We start from the raw sequence: 16,430 nt of genomic DNA on the forward strand, positions 1-16,430 counted from the left end.
GACCAAGAGGATGCTGAGAAAGTGGCATTACTGTTCAACACAGACCTGGACGGGATCACAGGTGCTGAATGGAAAGAACACATGCTTAAAGACCCCACTTTGCACAAGGTGTGCAAATACATTAACGGCTCCTAGCCCGAGAAGAGACTTCTTGATAAAGAAATCAAAACTTATTGGGAGATAAGGAATGAATTAAGTGTTGAAAACAGGTTGCTGTACAGGATAGGAAAGGTCGTTCCCCACAACACGCTCAAAGGTTACATCTTGAGACTATGCCATATAGGTCATCTTGGTATCTCAAAAACCAAGCAAAGAGTCAGAAACAGTTATTGGTGGCCCGGAATCGATAAACAGCTTGAGGTCATGATTAGAGACTGCGTAAGTTGCAATGATTTAGACAAGAGCCTCAAAACCTCTAGAGTTCCCCAGTCTCTGTTACTCCCCCACGCATGCCTTGGGAGAGGGTAGGCCTGGACATAACCGGGCCCATCGAAGGCCACGATGGGGTGATCAAATACATCCTGGTGGTTATGGTTCGCTTTTCCAAATGACCCGTGATTAAAATCGTCTCCAATGTAGATAGCTCTGCTGTCATTTCGCTTCTAGACAGACTCTTCGTGAGTGAGGGGTTACCCTGACACATACTGACCGATAATGGACCACAATTCTCCTCCGAAGCCTTTAGGTTGTTCCTGGAAAGAAATTGCATCACTCAGCACACCACCTCGCTCGATCACCCTGAGGGAAATGGCCTCGTTGAATGTTTTAACTGAGGCTTAAAAGGGAACATACAATTATCCAGGAACAACAGTCTCAAGTGGAAAGAAGAAGAAATATTCAAACTTATTTAGGCCTACAGAATCACACCATATGCCAGCACCTCCAAATCACCATTCGTGCTCATGAGAAGTAGACCACCCTTGAGCAGAGACCTAGGATGGATGCCCACATCCAAACAGGTAGAGTGGTCACCGAAACCATCAAGGGCAACATCGAGAAGGCACAAACGGGCTATAAAGAATGGTACAACACAAGACATGGTGGCAAAGATCACTCATTCAAGATCGGCGATCTGGTCAAATTTCACCTTGAAAGCAAAGTCAGGAAGGGAGAAAGCAGATTCACCGCTCCCCTCTGCATCAGCAAACTATACAACAATGCAGCCAGACTCAGTGATGGCAAAGTTTGGAATATGAAAAGGTTGGCCAAATACCATTTAGTAGGAAAAGAGTCGAGTCAATGTTAGCCCAATATTGTTAATAAAGATTTGTGGGTTGATTACGATGAACCTGAAGGGGACACAGTTCCATGCATTTTGATAATAGAATGTGTTCAAGAAATGAAGATGTTCTAGATAGTGGTCCTCCACCCATCGCTGAATCCACTGATTGTCGCACACCGGACGAGAGTGTTGAAGTCATCCCTCTCGCTGTTATGTTCTGGATTGAGGCCCTAACAGTTCCTGGAACACCTCGGTTTGTGGGTAGTGGAGTTATCTTTTCTATACCCAGAATGTGCCATAGTCTATGTAGCCAGTCTGAGCCCCAATGTTAGAGTATCACCTGCAATGCCATGTCGAGTGCCAGGCTAATCTTTCACCCAAGTCTGAATTTCAGGGCAAAGGTCATTGGGTTGGGGATCACCAAAACTATTTATGCCAGAAGTGCTGGACGTCTGTGTCAAGATGCATGTCTATGTCCATCAGGACTGGGTACCAATATGGAGTCAGCTTCAGACAAGCCCAAAGTAGGTGAACTAGTGTCCCCAGTGCACCACAGCCTATTCAATAGTCCTTACTGTGAGCGGGATTGTTTTGGTGCAACCTGGCGGGTGTGAGGTGACTGTCTTAGTAGCAGTTTCCACACTCGCTGTGTTATGTTCAGTGTAGCGTACCGTGTAGTATATGTCCCTCCATTCTTTACATGTAAGTGGTTACCCCAACTCCTGTTCCCACCGTCTCTGGCCCAGTCTCTTCTCTTCAGTATGGGGTTGATCAAGAGGGCATATAAGTCGGTGGTGATACACTTGTCTCCCTCTCTGAGGAGAAGCCATTTTTCAAAAGAAGTAATTACCATATGTGACTCCCGCCGTAACTCGCGGTGGGTACCGAGCGTCAAATCTGCAGGTAATGGAAGCATTCCATTTGAGGAATTTAGTTGCCTGTTTTCAGTTTCTCTAAAGGGATCAGTCAGTCTGCGTAAAAGAAGTGTCCGATGGACCTACAGCCAGCCTGCTGCCACTCTGAGAAGGCTGTGGGATGAAGGCCCAACACAAAGTATGGGTTTTTCACAATGGGCAGGAGCGACGAGAGGAAAGAGGTCTGTCTACTCTGGGTGGCTACTGCGTCTCACATAGGAGAGAGACGGCAAGGAGGAGGAGGGCAGCCCGGGGACACCGCAGTACAGGTAAGTGTGTTTATTATTTCATGTTAAATAAGTTTATAAATGTTTTTTATTAGGGGGACTGGGGGCGGGTGGCGGGGCGGAGTTCCACAGAGTTTTTCCAGAACTCCGTAGACCTCTGCGTAGTGTCACTGTGCCCGGGGTTACCTATGACAGGCCAGGGAACAAGGCATGAATTTGCTGGGTGGTGAGGTATGCCCTGTGCAGGTAATAGAACTGAATAAGCTCGAAGAGAGCATTCCTAGATACCCTGACTTTCAGAATCTATAGGTAACAGCCAAATGAGGTAAAAGCCACATGAAGCCTCTAAAATAGCACTTGGCAGGGAAAGTACTGATAAAGGGTGCAATCACTTGCTTTTGCACTATATAGAGAATACATTTCTAATTTAATAGATAGGGCCTTATTCAGAGTTTTGAGGATGGGAATACCATCACAAAAGTAACCGATTGCCAGTCCGCTTTATTACAAGTGCCATAGGATATATTGCACTTGTAATGAGACGGACAACATATCCTTCTCGTTTGTGAGAATAAGCTGTCTGCCAAAACCTCAATCAGGCTTTCAATCTTCCATGTTAATGTAGCCTTTGTTCTGTGTAGAGTTTCGACCGTTAAGAAATATCCAGGTATCTGAATTCTAAGCAGTAGCTGCTGGTGTGTGGGCAGAGTGGCTGGGCGGGGAGAAACAGACAACAAAGATAACATTTTAAAAAATAGTGCAAAAAAGACCTTATCGACCACCGCCGCTATTCTGCTCGGTGTCCTCCCTGCAGAACAGGCTCCCAGTCTCCCTTGCGGCCAATCCTAGCACTGCTCTCATGCTTGAAAGCAGTGTCAGGATTGGCCTGAGCGCCGTGAATTTGCACTCCCAGAGAGACTTGGAATCTGTGTTTGCTGCCTCCAACCTGGCAACACAGCTTGGTTGGAGACAGCTCAGCGGGCATGTCAGTTTGGCCGCCCTGAGCCAGCCGGCCGAACTGACATATGTACTCATAGCATTGACCACCACTCCCTCTCGTCAATGCCCTTGAGATGGCCCCACCCTCAAGACTCACCTGGCTCTTAGAACCTGAAAAATAAAACGACAATAAGTCACTTTTATTTGTCAAGTTTTGAGGCTGGTGGGGGGTGCGACGCTCCTCCGACATAGCGGAGTCGTCACCACTGATTCTAAGTATTAAGGACCCACCTTGTCAAGCTCAGAGGAGCACTTAAAATGAGTATCTGTTCTCTCTTCAATTAACTATAAAAGTGCAGCAGCTTTTGTGGCATCGAAATTTCAGCAAACGTATAATTTATGAAATTGTTACCTTTGAGCTAATCCACTGTTCTGCAAGAATTCCTGAATTCTATTCAACTCTTCAACTGGTAACTGAGCAATGCTGTTCTGTAAGAAATAGAAATGATAAAATTGAAGATTATGCAACAAACTATGACATTCAAACAGAGGCAGGAGATGTAGTATTGTTCCTAGTGTATGTTCTGTTGAGCCGAGGCCTTGCAGATTTTGTCACAATCTAAACCACACCGATGTCAGCAGAATGTAGTGGGTTGTCTGCCCCGGAGAGCCTAGCTGGATTTTCGGTATCACTTTTCTTTATTGAGATTGAAAAGCAAGTACAACTATTTAACAAGCAGACACTTCCCAGTAACATAGCAGCACATACATCAATAAAGCTGTGAGGCATGGGGCATGGGAAAGCAAAAGGACAACAGAAGAGACACCAAAAACAGCAGAGAATCTTGCAAGAAACATGGCATTCCTTGTGAAGAGATAACAGCACATAGTCTACAACATAGGATGGCGGGAAGTCAATGCAAGGCATGGAGAGTCGAAAAGGAGAATCGTTTATTGCAAACCTAGGGAGTGCTCCATGGGGCAGTAAGCAAATTAAACCAGAAACTTGCCTTGATTTGGCACCCAAGTGGTGCATATATAGTGTCAGGCGTATAGGGATCAGGGGTGGGTAAAGGGAATAGGGAAGATGCTCAGGAACATCCAGAGTACACTTTCAGATGTGGCACAGCTGCTCTACAGATAGAAGGGGCTCCATATGTCCATGAAATAAATGTGGAAGTCGATCACTCAGCCTGAGAATGAGATGATCTAATAAAGCGCCCTCCTGAGCATCCTTCGCCCAGGATTCATGGGAAGGGACAGAGGCAGTGCGCCAAAGGAGTAAGGTGCAAGCCTTCAAAACCCCCAATGCAGACAACACCACAGTGAGAGTGGTCGGAAGAGGGCAGGGAGAACAGACATGTGACAGGTCGTGTCCGAGCGTAATGAGTGGTTCAGCCATCGCAGACAGCACGCCCTCCCTATTTGTGTAGACCATTTTATGTCTCACTGATCTGCGTTGCAAAGGCGCATGCGCTGCTCGCTCTGCGAGGCTTATTGTGATCAGGGAGATTTCAGAGGGGACTTGAAGCCCAGCCCATCATTCTGATTGGCTTGTGCCACCGTTTAGGGTAAATGCTGGCTTCCCATTGCAAATGAGGCTTTTTTGTTACCACCCTGTCTCCTTTTGGAAAGGCCCATCCGGACTCGATTGTTTGCTTGCGGTGTTACACGGTGGGCTTTATCCGTTGGGTGAGCACTATTTTTTTTTAATGGACACTGATGGGGACAATGGCAGCTGCAGCTCCATGACTATTTTAACTGGGGGATCATTTTAATTTCATTCTTCTAATAACTGCGTATTTTGCACTACTTTGCGTATTTTGCACCACTGTATCGCCATTTGTGTTGCTTCTTGGGGCCATTGTGCCTAGAACACTAACGCTGTGCCAGGGACGTTATCCCGACCCGCCTGAAGATTAGCGCTCTAGTGGTTAGGGAGGTTGGTGATTTCCGGCCCCCCCCTCCACTTACTGTCTCCTACTTAAGCCGGAATGTGGCGACCGTGCAGCGGGTGAGCGCAGCGGGCGCACCAAAGGCAAGCCCGTCTGCGCCCGTCCGCGCCAAGAACGCGGCAGGCGTAGGCCAAGCTGGCCAATATCCTGCACATATTGTCTATCAAGCAAATGCCCTTAGAGAGCTCGATGGCCAAAACAAGTGTACCTGCCAAATCCCTATGGAGCACATTTGGGGCACATTTTCCTGCAGAACTTGTTCTTGGACCATGCATATGCCCACATCTGACGCCCTGATACAAATACCTATCACCCCTATAACTCTATATAGCCTCAAAGGAGGGCTCATCAATGCACGATCAATGTGCAGTCATAGCCAGGATATCAAGGACTTAATCCTTGAACATAATCTAGATTTCCTTTTTATAACTGAGACATGGCTTAATGACTGGAGCAACCCTGATTTGTCGGTTGCTCTGCCACCTAATTACGTCATATTTAGGGTGGATAGGTTGAGTGGCAGAGGAGGAGGGGTTGCTATAATCATTAGAAACTCTCTGAAGTGCCATACGTTCAATCTTAGCTACCTCAAATGTGTTGAAAGCATTGGCTTTTCCATTATGCTCAACGCCTCGCTGTCTTTCACAGGAGGTTTAATATACTGTCCCCCAGGTAGCCCTACAGTGTTCCTCGAATCTCTGGCTGAATCCTTAGGACAGTAGTTACTTCGCTACTCCCATTTTACACTCCTTGAAGATTTCAATTTACAGTTGGAATCACAAACAGACCCTCAGGTCGCTAATTTCTATCAGACACTTGAAATATTCGGTCTTTCTCAAAAAGTAGTAAATGTTACACACAGAGCAGGACATACACTAGACGGGGTTTGTTCCGACTTTGCTTCCCTGGCGACCCATACGCCGATCCCTCAAATATGGACGGATCACTCTTTCATACCATTCAGTATAAATGTGCGTCGCCCCTCTAAAATGGCAAAAACAACTTTGCAACCTCCCACTAGACAGAATTGGACAATCATTGCAAAAACAGCATGCTCAAGTATTCAGTCCAATCACAGGTCCCCAGCTTGTCCGGCGATGTTGAACAAGATTCTAAAATTTTCCATAAATGGATGCAACAAGCAACTAATGACCTTGCCCCTCCAAAGCGCCCCGTGAAAAATGATAAAACTAAAAAGATAAGCGCCCCATGGTACACGCAGTCTCTTGCTGAAGCTCGTCTTCGGTGTAAAAAAGGCAAAAGAAAATGGAGGAAAGACTATGACCTGACAGCTCTTCTCATAAAATATAGGAATTTATATTTTGCAAACATTAAAACTGCTAAGAAGGATTACTATACAAAAAAAAAGGAGGCACATCAAAAACAAAAAACTGTCTTTTCCATAGTGAAAACCTTCTCCCACCCGAAAACCCTTCAACGGGAAATCCCACCTTCCCAAAGTTTCTGCGATCAAATCGCTGATTACTTTGAAGAGAAAATAAAACTTATACAGGATGAATTTTCACCTATCGCCCAACTCACCACAAAGGACATAAATGACACCTCTTTAACAGCGTCGAATACTCTCAGAACGTTTAAGCCAGTGTCCCTTGTGCAAACCCGTGAAGCCATCATATCCTGTAAATCAGGTTCCCCCTCTGATGCTTGTCCCCGTTCATTCTCCATCAGACAATAGATATTGTGAACCCCATCATAAACAAAATAGTCAATGAATCTCTCAGCTCTGGTATTGTCCCTTTGGACTGGAAAAAAGCTATAGTGAAACCTTTGATGAAAAAGCAAAATAAAAATACCTCCGACCTTTCTAATCTACGCCCCATATCCCTTCTCCCAGTCCTTGGGAAAATAACTGAACATATGGTCCACCAAGAGCTAACGAATTTTGTGGAAATGCACAACATCTTACATCTTCAACAATCAGGCTTCCGACGAAAGCATTCCACCGAAACGGCTCTTATCGAACTGACTATTAAAAATTTACAGGATAAAAGAAAAACCACCGTCCTGATATTACTCGATCTATCAGCGGTGTTCAATACTATCTCCCATGAAATTCTCAGAGAGTAAATGGAATAACAGATAGGGCCCTTGATTGGATAAGTTCCTTCCGGTCGGAGAGAACCCAAACCATATCACTGGGACCTTTTCTCTCGAGGGAGAAAAGTATTACCTCAGGAGTCCCTCAAGGCTCCACCTTGAGTCCCCTACTTTTCAATGTTTATATGGCACCCCTTATCACCCTAATCTAATCCTATGGGATACTGGTAACATCATATGCTGATGATATCCAATTGATTGTACCCCTAGACAAAAACTCCAGAAAGGCGGAGCAAACTTTCCAGAATTGTCTGACTGACATTTTCCAGTGGATGAATAACAACCATCTAAAATGCAACTCAAGTAACACTGAAATATTGCCCATCGGAAAAAATGTTAATTTCAGCCCCAGCAAATGGTGGCCAAAGGGTATGACTCCGCCCCCCTGTTTGGTTGAGGGTGCAAGAAATCTGGGCATTCTTTTCGAATCGGCATTGTCTTTTGACCACCATGTAAGGAATGTGTCAGGAAGCAGTTTTAACATCATAAAATCATTGAAGAAATTCTTTGACTTTCTCCCCATCGAATCAAGAAAGCCTGTGGCTTTTGCCCTTATACTTTCCCGCCTCGACTTTTGCAATGGTCTGATGGCAGGGGTAAAAAAGCAGACGCTAAAAAAACTACAAAGCGTTCAACACGCAGCTGCACGATTGGTACAAAAACTGCCTAGAAAATCTTCGGCGTCCGCGGCCCTCAGGACTCTGCATTGGCTCCCTCTCCATAAAATAATTATTTTTAAAATCTTACTGACCACCTTCAGAGCCTAAACAACATTGGCCTGAAGTATCTTTCGAAAAGATAGACCCGCTATAATCCGACCAGAGTTTTAAGATCAGCAGGCTGTAATCTTATCAATACTCCCACATTTCATTACAAAACTAAAGGCGGAAAAACTCTCAGTATCCTGACTTCTAGGGCATGGAATGTTATGCCAAAAGAATTAAGACTACTAGATCGAGAAGCCCCTTTCCGAAAACAGCTCAAAACTTGGTTATTCAACCTGTCAGATGCATATGTATTGGCCGCCATCTAGTTCTCACCTCTGTTGACTCCCCCATTCCTTAGCGCCAGGATGCTCCTTCCGGAGCGACAGTTCGCGCTCTACAAATATCGATTAACATTAACATGTGCTGTAAATTGTATGTTATTTATTACTTTAAGAAGCGCGGCGCACACTAGGGAAACAGTGCTCACTTTATTTATTTAACATTTATGTTTAGCGCGGGGGACACTGCGCTCTGTTTACTGCGCTCACTTTCACTTTGTTTTTTCATTAAAGTAAATCTGCTTTCACGTCGCTGGATGTCCACTTCACGTATGGCGTCGCTAACGAATCCAGTCACACAGCGCTCCGCCGAGGTCCCGCTCGGTGATAGCAACACAATCCATTGGCTGTCAAGACATGGGAGTCAGATGGGTGTGAACGGGAGTTCGAGGTCATCAGCTTACAGTGAGTGTACTTCTGAAGAAGGTTAACGTAGACATATCAGTTAGCAACATACTCTCCAAGGTTAGTCCCTCCTGGCGGCAGGGGACTTCGGGAAGTCGCTGCCAGTGCGTCGGGAGGAAACCCCGCGCCAGCAGTCGCCATCTTCCTCGGCCGCCGATGGGCTTGGCTCTGTTTTGATCTCATATAAACACTGCCACGGGTACAGCGCCCCTCTCCCCGCCCGGCCTCCTTGCAGCCCTCCTTACTCCCGCCCCCACTCCCTCCTGCTTGCCTCTCCATGCAGCCTGTGTGCTCTCATCGGACCTAGTCTTGGTTTTGCCTCCTGAGCCCCCGGTTATTTTCTGTTACAAAGTTCTTGTAGTATGCAAATAAAAAATCTTGACTGGATGAACAGAGATCACAATCTGCAGAAAGCGGAGTGCAAGCTAGATCAAGTTGAAACTTTTAATCGCTCAATGAGCTCGCAAACAAGATTTACTGCCGAGTGGGTGACCGCATTGGAGTCCAAACCTACCTGTGTGATAAAAGCCCTTGAAGACAGCGAAAGCCGCTCAAGTAGAAATAATATCAGAATACGCAACATCGAACACGGAGAGCCCCAGTGTAAGCGTGGAGAACGATGTGGAGGCTCTTCTCAGACACATATTGTCAGAAAATGAGAATTTCGATATTTAACATACATAGTAGTACATATAGATTTTAAGCATTTCCGATATAACAGATTTACCCATGAGTACATTTTTTCAAACTCAAGTAGTCTAGTACCGCAGCCAGGACAAAAGAAATCAATTTTAATGAGTTAAAGGCCACTTCTTTGAGCGGTCAACTGTGACACAGCAGGGTCGGCTTGGGACCAACAATAAGCCCCGGCACCCAAAACAACAAGCATTTGCAATGCAACAGGTCTCACATTTCGCGAGTTTGCGCTACTGGCATTGTAAATCACAATTCCTTTTATTTATGTTTTGGTTTTTAAAACAAATAAAAGCATTGTCATTGACGAAGCCAATAGTTTAAACTTGCGTAAATGCGAGACCTATTGCATTGCAAATGCTTGTTAAGTCTCTTGTTAAGGGGATAGCCTTTGTTTTTAGTCACTTTAGGTGTTGTACTGAAGTTACATTTTTATCCAAACGAAATCCCAGACAAAAGTATGAATTTGCTGTCTCCACTGTATTCTTTCCTAACTTCCATTTAAATTTCTGTGATCTCTTCACAAAAGATATACACTATGTATCACTGCTGTTGGCTGATAGACCATTCATCTGGTTATATTCATTGAGGGCTGCGCTACTCTGGAACCCAAGATCAGAGGTTAATAGTTAGTAGATACATAGCGTGCTGTTTGTCTAATGTCATGCCACAATGACAAACGTTCAGCGAAGCAGTTTCAAGTAGCCATTCAGCCTTCATTACACAGAGTGTTTGCTCTTTTCAAGGTGCTGCGTTTCTGCAGTTTTGTTTTCGTTATACAAATGACTCTTATTGGGTGCAGACTGTGAACTGTGTCGTCTCCACATATGTGCGTCTTCAGGTTGTTTGAGTGTTCAAGCTCTGGAGCGGAGTCTGAAAGCAGTGCTAGTTTCTCTCAGGGTCAGTGAACATAAAGGTGTTCAGATTTCATGCCCATCCATTCTTTGCCTCCGTGCCTCAGAGGCCAATGCCAAAAAAGCATTTGCAATGCAATAGGTCTCGCATCAGGAAAGTTTGAGCTATTGGTATTGTAAATGACAATTTTTTTATTTATATGTTGGTTTTGAAAATAGCAAAATTAATAGCTTTGTCATTTACAATGACAATAGTTTTAACTTTTGCAAATGTGACACTTATAGCATTTGTAATGCAATATGTGTTGTATTTACGTGACTTAGATGTATTGACATTACAAATAACAATGGCTTAAAATGTTTTTAATAATCAATACTTAAATAAAAGTTATTGTAATTTATAATGACAATAGCTTAAACTTTTATAAATAACTATTGTGAAGATTATGTTCAGTGTGTTTTATTGTGACGAAAATCCAAGAACAGAAGTTAAATATTAACATCTTTTTGTGACATTTGTAATAAAGCTTGAAACATTGAGAGAACATATTTGAACTAGTTGTTGTTGAATGGTTGCACAGATTGATGCTGTGGTGGCGCTGAGTGATGTTGTGGTGGCGATGAGGGATGCAGTGGCGTTCAGTAATACTGTGGTAGCTCATAGTGATGTTGTGGTGCCCTTGAGTAATGCTGTGGTGGTGCTGAGTGATGCTGTGGGGATGCAATAGATAGAGTGAGGGCGATAGATAGAGGGAGGGCGATAGATAGATAGAGGGAGGGCGATAGATAGATAGACAGATAGATGGAGTGAGGGCGATAGACAGATAGATAGAGTGAGGGCGATAGATAGAGTGAGGGCGATAGATAGAGTGAGGGCGATAGATAGAGTGAGGGCGATAGATAGAGTGAGGGCGATAGATAGATAGAGTGAGGGCGATAGAAAGATAGAGGGCAATAGATAGATAGAGGGAAATAGATAGAGGGAGATAGAAAGAGGGCGATAGATAGAGGGAGATAGATAGATAGAGGGCGATAGATGGATAGATTGAGGGCGATAGATAGAGGGCGATAGATAGATAGAGGGAAATAGATAGAGGGAAATAGAAAGAGGGAGAGAGATAGAGGGCGATAGACAGATAGAGTGAGGGAGATAGATAGAGGGCGATAGACAGATAGAGTGAGGGCGATAGAGGGCGGTAGACGGATAGAGTGAGGGCGATAGATAGAGTGAGGGCGATAGATAGAGTGAGGTCGATAGATAGATAGATAGATAGATAGATGGAGGGCGATAGATAGATAGAGTGATGGCGATAGATAGAGTGAGGGCGATAGATAGATAGAGTGAGGGCGATAGATAGAGTGAGGGCGATAGATAGAGTGAGGGCGATAGATAGATAGAGTGAGGGCGATAGATAGATAGAGTGAGGGCGATAGATAGATAGAGTGAGGGCGATAGATAGATAGAGTGAGGGCGATAGATAGATAGAGTGAGGGCGATAGATAGATAGAGTGAGGGCGATAGATAGAGTCAGGGCGATAGATAGAGTCAGGGCGATAGATAGAGTCAGGGCGATAGATAGAGTCAGGGCGATAGATAGAGTAAGGGCGATAGATAGAGTCAGGGCGATAGATAGATAGATGGAAGGCGATAGAGTGAGGGTGATAGACAGAGTGAGGGCGATAGATAGATAGATGATAGATAGAGTGAGGGCGATAGATAGAGGGCGATAGATAGATACATAGAGTGAGGGCGATAGACAAGAGTGAGGGCGATAGATAGAGTGAGGGCGATAGACAGATAGAGTAAGGGCGATAGAGAGATAGAGTGAAGGCGATAGATAGAGTGAGGGGGATAGATAGATAAAGTGAGGGCGATAGAGTGAGGGTGATAGAGTGAGGGCGATAGATAGAGTGAGGGCAATAGATAGATAGATAGAGTGAGGGCGATAGATAGAGGGCGATAGATAGATAGAGGGCGATAGATAGATAGAGGGCGATAGAGAGATAGAGGGCGATAGATAGATAGAGGGCGATAGATAGATAGAGGGCGATAGATAGATAGAGGGCGATAGATAGATAGAGGGCGATAGATAGAGGGCGATAGATCGAGTGAGGGCGATAGATAGAGTGAGGGCGATAGATAGAGGGCGATAGACAGATAGAGCGAGGGCGATAGATAGAGTGAGGGTGATAGATAGAGTGAGGGCGATAGACAGAGTGAGGGCGATAGATAGAGTGAGGGTGATAGATAGAGTGAGGGCGATAGATAGAGGGCGATAGACAGAGAGTGAGGGCGATAGATAGAGGGCGATAGACAGATAGAGTGAGGGCGATAGATAGAGTGAGGGCGATAGATAGATAAAGTGAGGGCGATAGATAGATAAAGTGAGGGCGATAGATAGATAAAGTGAGGGCGATAGAGTGAGGGCGATAGATAGAGTGAGGGCGATCGATAGATAAATAGAGTGAGGGCGATAGATAGAGGGCGATAGATAGATAGAGGGCGATAGATAGATAGAGGGCGATAGAGGGCGATAGATAGATAGAGGGCGATAGAGGGCGATAGATCGAGTGAGGGCGATAGATAGAGTGAGGGCGATAGAGTGAGGGCGATAGATAGACAGATAGATGGAGTGAGGGCAATACACAGTGAGGGCGATAGATAAATAGGGTGAGGGCGATAGAATGAGGGCGATAGATAGAGTGAGGGTGATAGATAGAGTGAGGGCGATAGACAGAGTGAGGGCGATAGATAGATAGATAGAGTGAGGGCGATAGACAGATAGAGCGAGGGCGATAGATAGAGTGAGGGCGATAGAGTGAGCGCGATAGATAGAGTGAGGGCGATAGAAAGATAGAGTGAGGGCGATAGATAGAGGGTGATAGATAGAGGGCGATAGATAGAGGGCGATAGATAGATAGAGGGCGATAGATAGAGGGCGATAGACAGATAGAGTGAGGGCGATAGACAGATAGAGTGAGGGCGATAGACAGATAGAGTGAGGGCGATAGACAGATAGAGTGAGGGCGATAGACAGATAGAGTGAGGGCGATAGATAGAGGGCGATAGACAGATAGAGTGAGGGCGATAGATAGAGTGAGGGCGATAGATAGAGTGAGGGCGATAGATAGAGTGAGGGCGATAGATAAAGTGAGGGCGATAGATAAAGTGAGGGCGATAGATAAAGTGAGGGCGATAGATAAAGTGAGGGCGATAGATAAAGTGAGGGCGATAGATAGAGTGAGGGCGATAGACAGAGTGAGGGAGATAGATAAAGTGAGGGCGATAGATAGAGTGAGGGCGATAGATAAAGTGAGGGCGATAGACAGAGTGAGGGCGATAGACAGAGTGAGGGCGATAGACAGAGTGAGGGTGATAGATAGAGTGAGGGCGATAGATAGAGTGAGGGAGATAGATAAAGTGAGGGCGATAGATAGAAAGATAGAGTGAGGGCGATAGATAGAAAGATAGAGTGAGGGCGATAGATAGAAAGATAGAGTGAGGGCGATAGATAGAAAGATAGAGTGAGGGCGATAGATAGAGGGCGATAGATAGAGTGAGGGCGATAGAAAGATAGAGTGAGGGCGATAGAGGGCGATAGATAGAGGGCGATAGATAGAGGGCGATAGATAGAGGGCGATAGATAGAGTGAGGGCGATAGAAAGATAGAGTGAGGGCGATAGATAGATAGATAGATAGAGTGAGGGCGATAGATAGAGGGCGATAGACAGATAGAGCGAGGGCGATAGATAGAGGGCGATAGACAGATAGAGCGAGGGCGATAGATAGAGTGAGGGCGATAGAGTGAGGGCGATAGATAGAGGGCGATAGATAGAGTGAGGGCGATAGAAAGATAGAGTGAGGGCGATAGAGGGCGATAGATAGAGGGCGATAGATAGAGGGCGATAGATAGAGTGAGGGCGATAGAAAGATAGAGTGAGGGCGATAGATAGATAGATAGATAGAGTGAGGGCGATAGATAGAGGGCGATAGACAGATAGAGCGAGGGCGATAGATAGAGGGCGATAGACAGATAGAGCGAGGGCGATAGATAGAGTGAGGGCGATAGAGTGAGGGCGATAGATAGAGTGAGGGCAATAGATAGATAGATAGAGTGAGGGCGATAGATAGAGGGCGATAGATAGATAGAGGGCGATAGATAGAGGGCGATAGACAGATAGAGTGAGGGCGATAGACAGAGTGAGGGCGATAGAGTGAGGGAGATAGATAAAGTGAGGGCGATAGATAGAAAGATAGAGTGAGGGCGATAGATAGAAAGATAGAGTGAGGGCGATAGATAGAGGGCGATAGATAGATAGAGGGCGATAGAGGGCGATAGACAGATAGAGTGAGGGCGATAGATAGAGTGAGGGCGATAGATAGATAATGTGAGGGCGATAGATAGATAAAGTGAGGGCGATAGATAGATAAAGTGAGGGCGATAGAGTGAGGGTGATAGATAGAGTGAGGGCGATAGATAGAGTGAGGGCAATAGATAGATAGATAGAGTGAGGGCGATAGATAGAGTGAGGGCGATAGACAGAGTGAGGGCAAAAGACAGAGTGAGGGCGAAAGACAGAGTGAGGGCGAAAGACAGAGTGAGGGCGATAGAGTGAGGGAGATAGATAAAGTGAGGGCGATAGATAGAAAGATAGAGTGAGGGCGATAGATAGAAAGATAGAGTGAGGGCGATAGATAGAAAGATAGAGTGAGGGCGATAGATAGAGGGCGATAGAGGGCGATAGATAGAGGGCGATAGATAGAGGGCGATAGACAGATAGAGTGAGGGCGATAGAGAGGGCGATAGATAGATAGAGTGAGGGTGATAGATAGATAGAGTGAGGGCGGTAGATAGAGTGAGGGCGATAGATAGAGTGAGGGCGATAGATAGAGTGAGGGCGATAGATAGAGTGAGGGCGATAGACAGATAGATAGAGTGAGGGCGATAGACAGAGATAAAGTGAGGGCGATAGATAGAGTGATAGATAGAGTGAGTGCGATAGACAGGGAAAGTGAGGGCGATAGATAGAGAGATAGAGAGATAGATAGATAGTTAGATAGATAGATAGATAGATAGATAGATAGATAGATAGATAGATCAATCGATCGATCGATCGATAGAGTGAGGGCGATAGATAGAGTGAGGGCGATAGATAGATAGAGTGAAGGTGATAAATAGATAGAGAGGGCGATGGATAGAGTGAGGGCGATAGATAGAGTGAGGGCGATAAATAGAGTGAGGGCGATAAATAGAGTGAGGGCGATAGATAGAGTGAGGGCGATAGATAGAGTGAGGGCGATAGATAGATATAGTGAGGGCGATTGATAGATATAGTGAGGGCGATAGATAGAGTGAGGGCGATAGATAGATAGAGTGAGGGCGATAGAGGGCGATAGATAGAGGGCGATAGATAGAGGGCGATAGATAGAGTGAGGGCGATAGAAAGATAGAGTGAGGGCGATAGACAGATAGAGCGAGGGCGATAGATAGAGTGAGGGCGATAGATAGAAAGATAGAGTGAGGGCGATGGATAGAAAGATAGAGTGAGGGCGATAGATAGAGGGCGATAGATAGATAGAGGGCGATAGATAGAGGGCGATAGACAGATAGAGTGAGGGCGATAGATAGAGGGCGATAGACAGATAGAGTGAGGGCGATAGATAGATAAAGTGAGGGCGATAGATAGATAAAGTGAGGGCGATAGATAGATAAAGTGAGGGCGATAGATAGATAAAGTGAGGGCGATAGAGTGAGGGTGATAGATAGAGTGAGGGCGATAGATAGAGTGAGGGCAATAGATAGATAGATAGAGTGAGGGCGATAGATAGAGGGCGATAGATAGATAGAGGGCGATAGATAGATAGAGGGCGATAGATAGATAAAGGGCGATAGGGGGCGATAGATAGAGGGCGATTGATCGAGTGAGGGCGATAGATAGAGTGAGGGCGATAGATAGAGTGAGGGCGATAGATAGAGTGAGGGCGATAGACAGACAGATAGATGGAGTGAGGGCAATACACAGTGAGGGCGATAGATAAATAGGGTGAGGGCGATAG

The 16,430-nt window shown here is 45.4% G+C and overlaps 1 protein-coding gene across 2 annotated transcripts in view; it reads right to left on the bottom strand.

Moving 5' to 3' along the window:
- HTT (huntingtin) overlaps window positions 1–16,430 on the bottom strand; it is a 2,178,328-nt gene that overhangs the window by 752,732 nt on the left and 1,409,166 nt on the right. For both annotated transcript variants that reach the window (XM_086964158.1, XM_086964157.1), the window contains one exon: window positions 3,715–3,791. In XM_086964158.1, coding sequence (XP_086820284.1) covers window positions 3,715–3,791 — 77 coding nt within the window. The remainder of the gene's footprint in view (window positions 1–3,714; window positions 3,792–16,430) is intronic.

This window comes from Lissotriton vulgaris, chromosome 3_2 (genome assembly GCF_964263255.1).
Source record: "Lissotriton vulgaris chromosome 3_2, aLisVul1.2, whole genome shotgun sequence".
NCBI lineage: Eukaryota > Metazoa > Chordata > Amphibia > Caudata > Salamandridae > Lissotriton > Lissotriton vulgaris.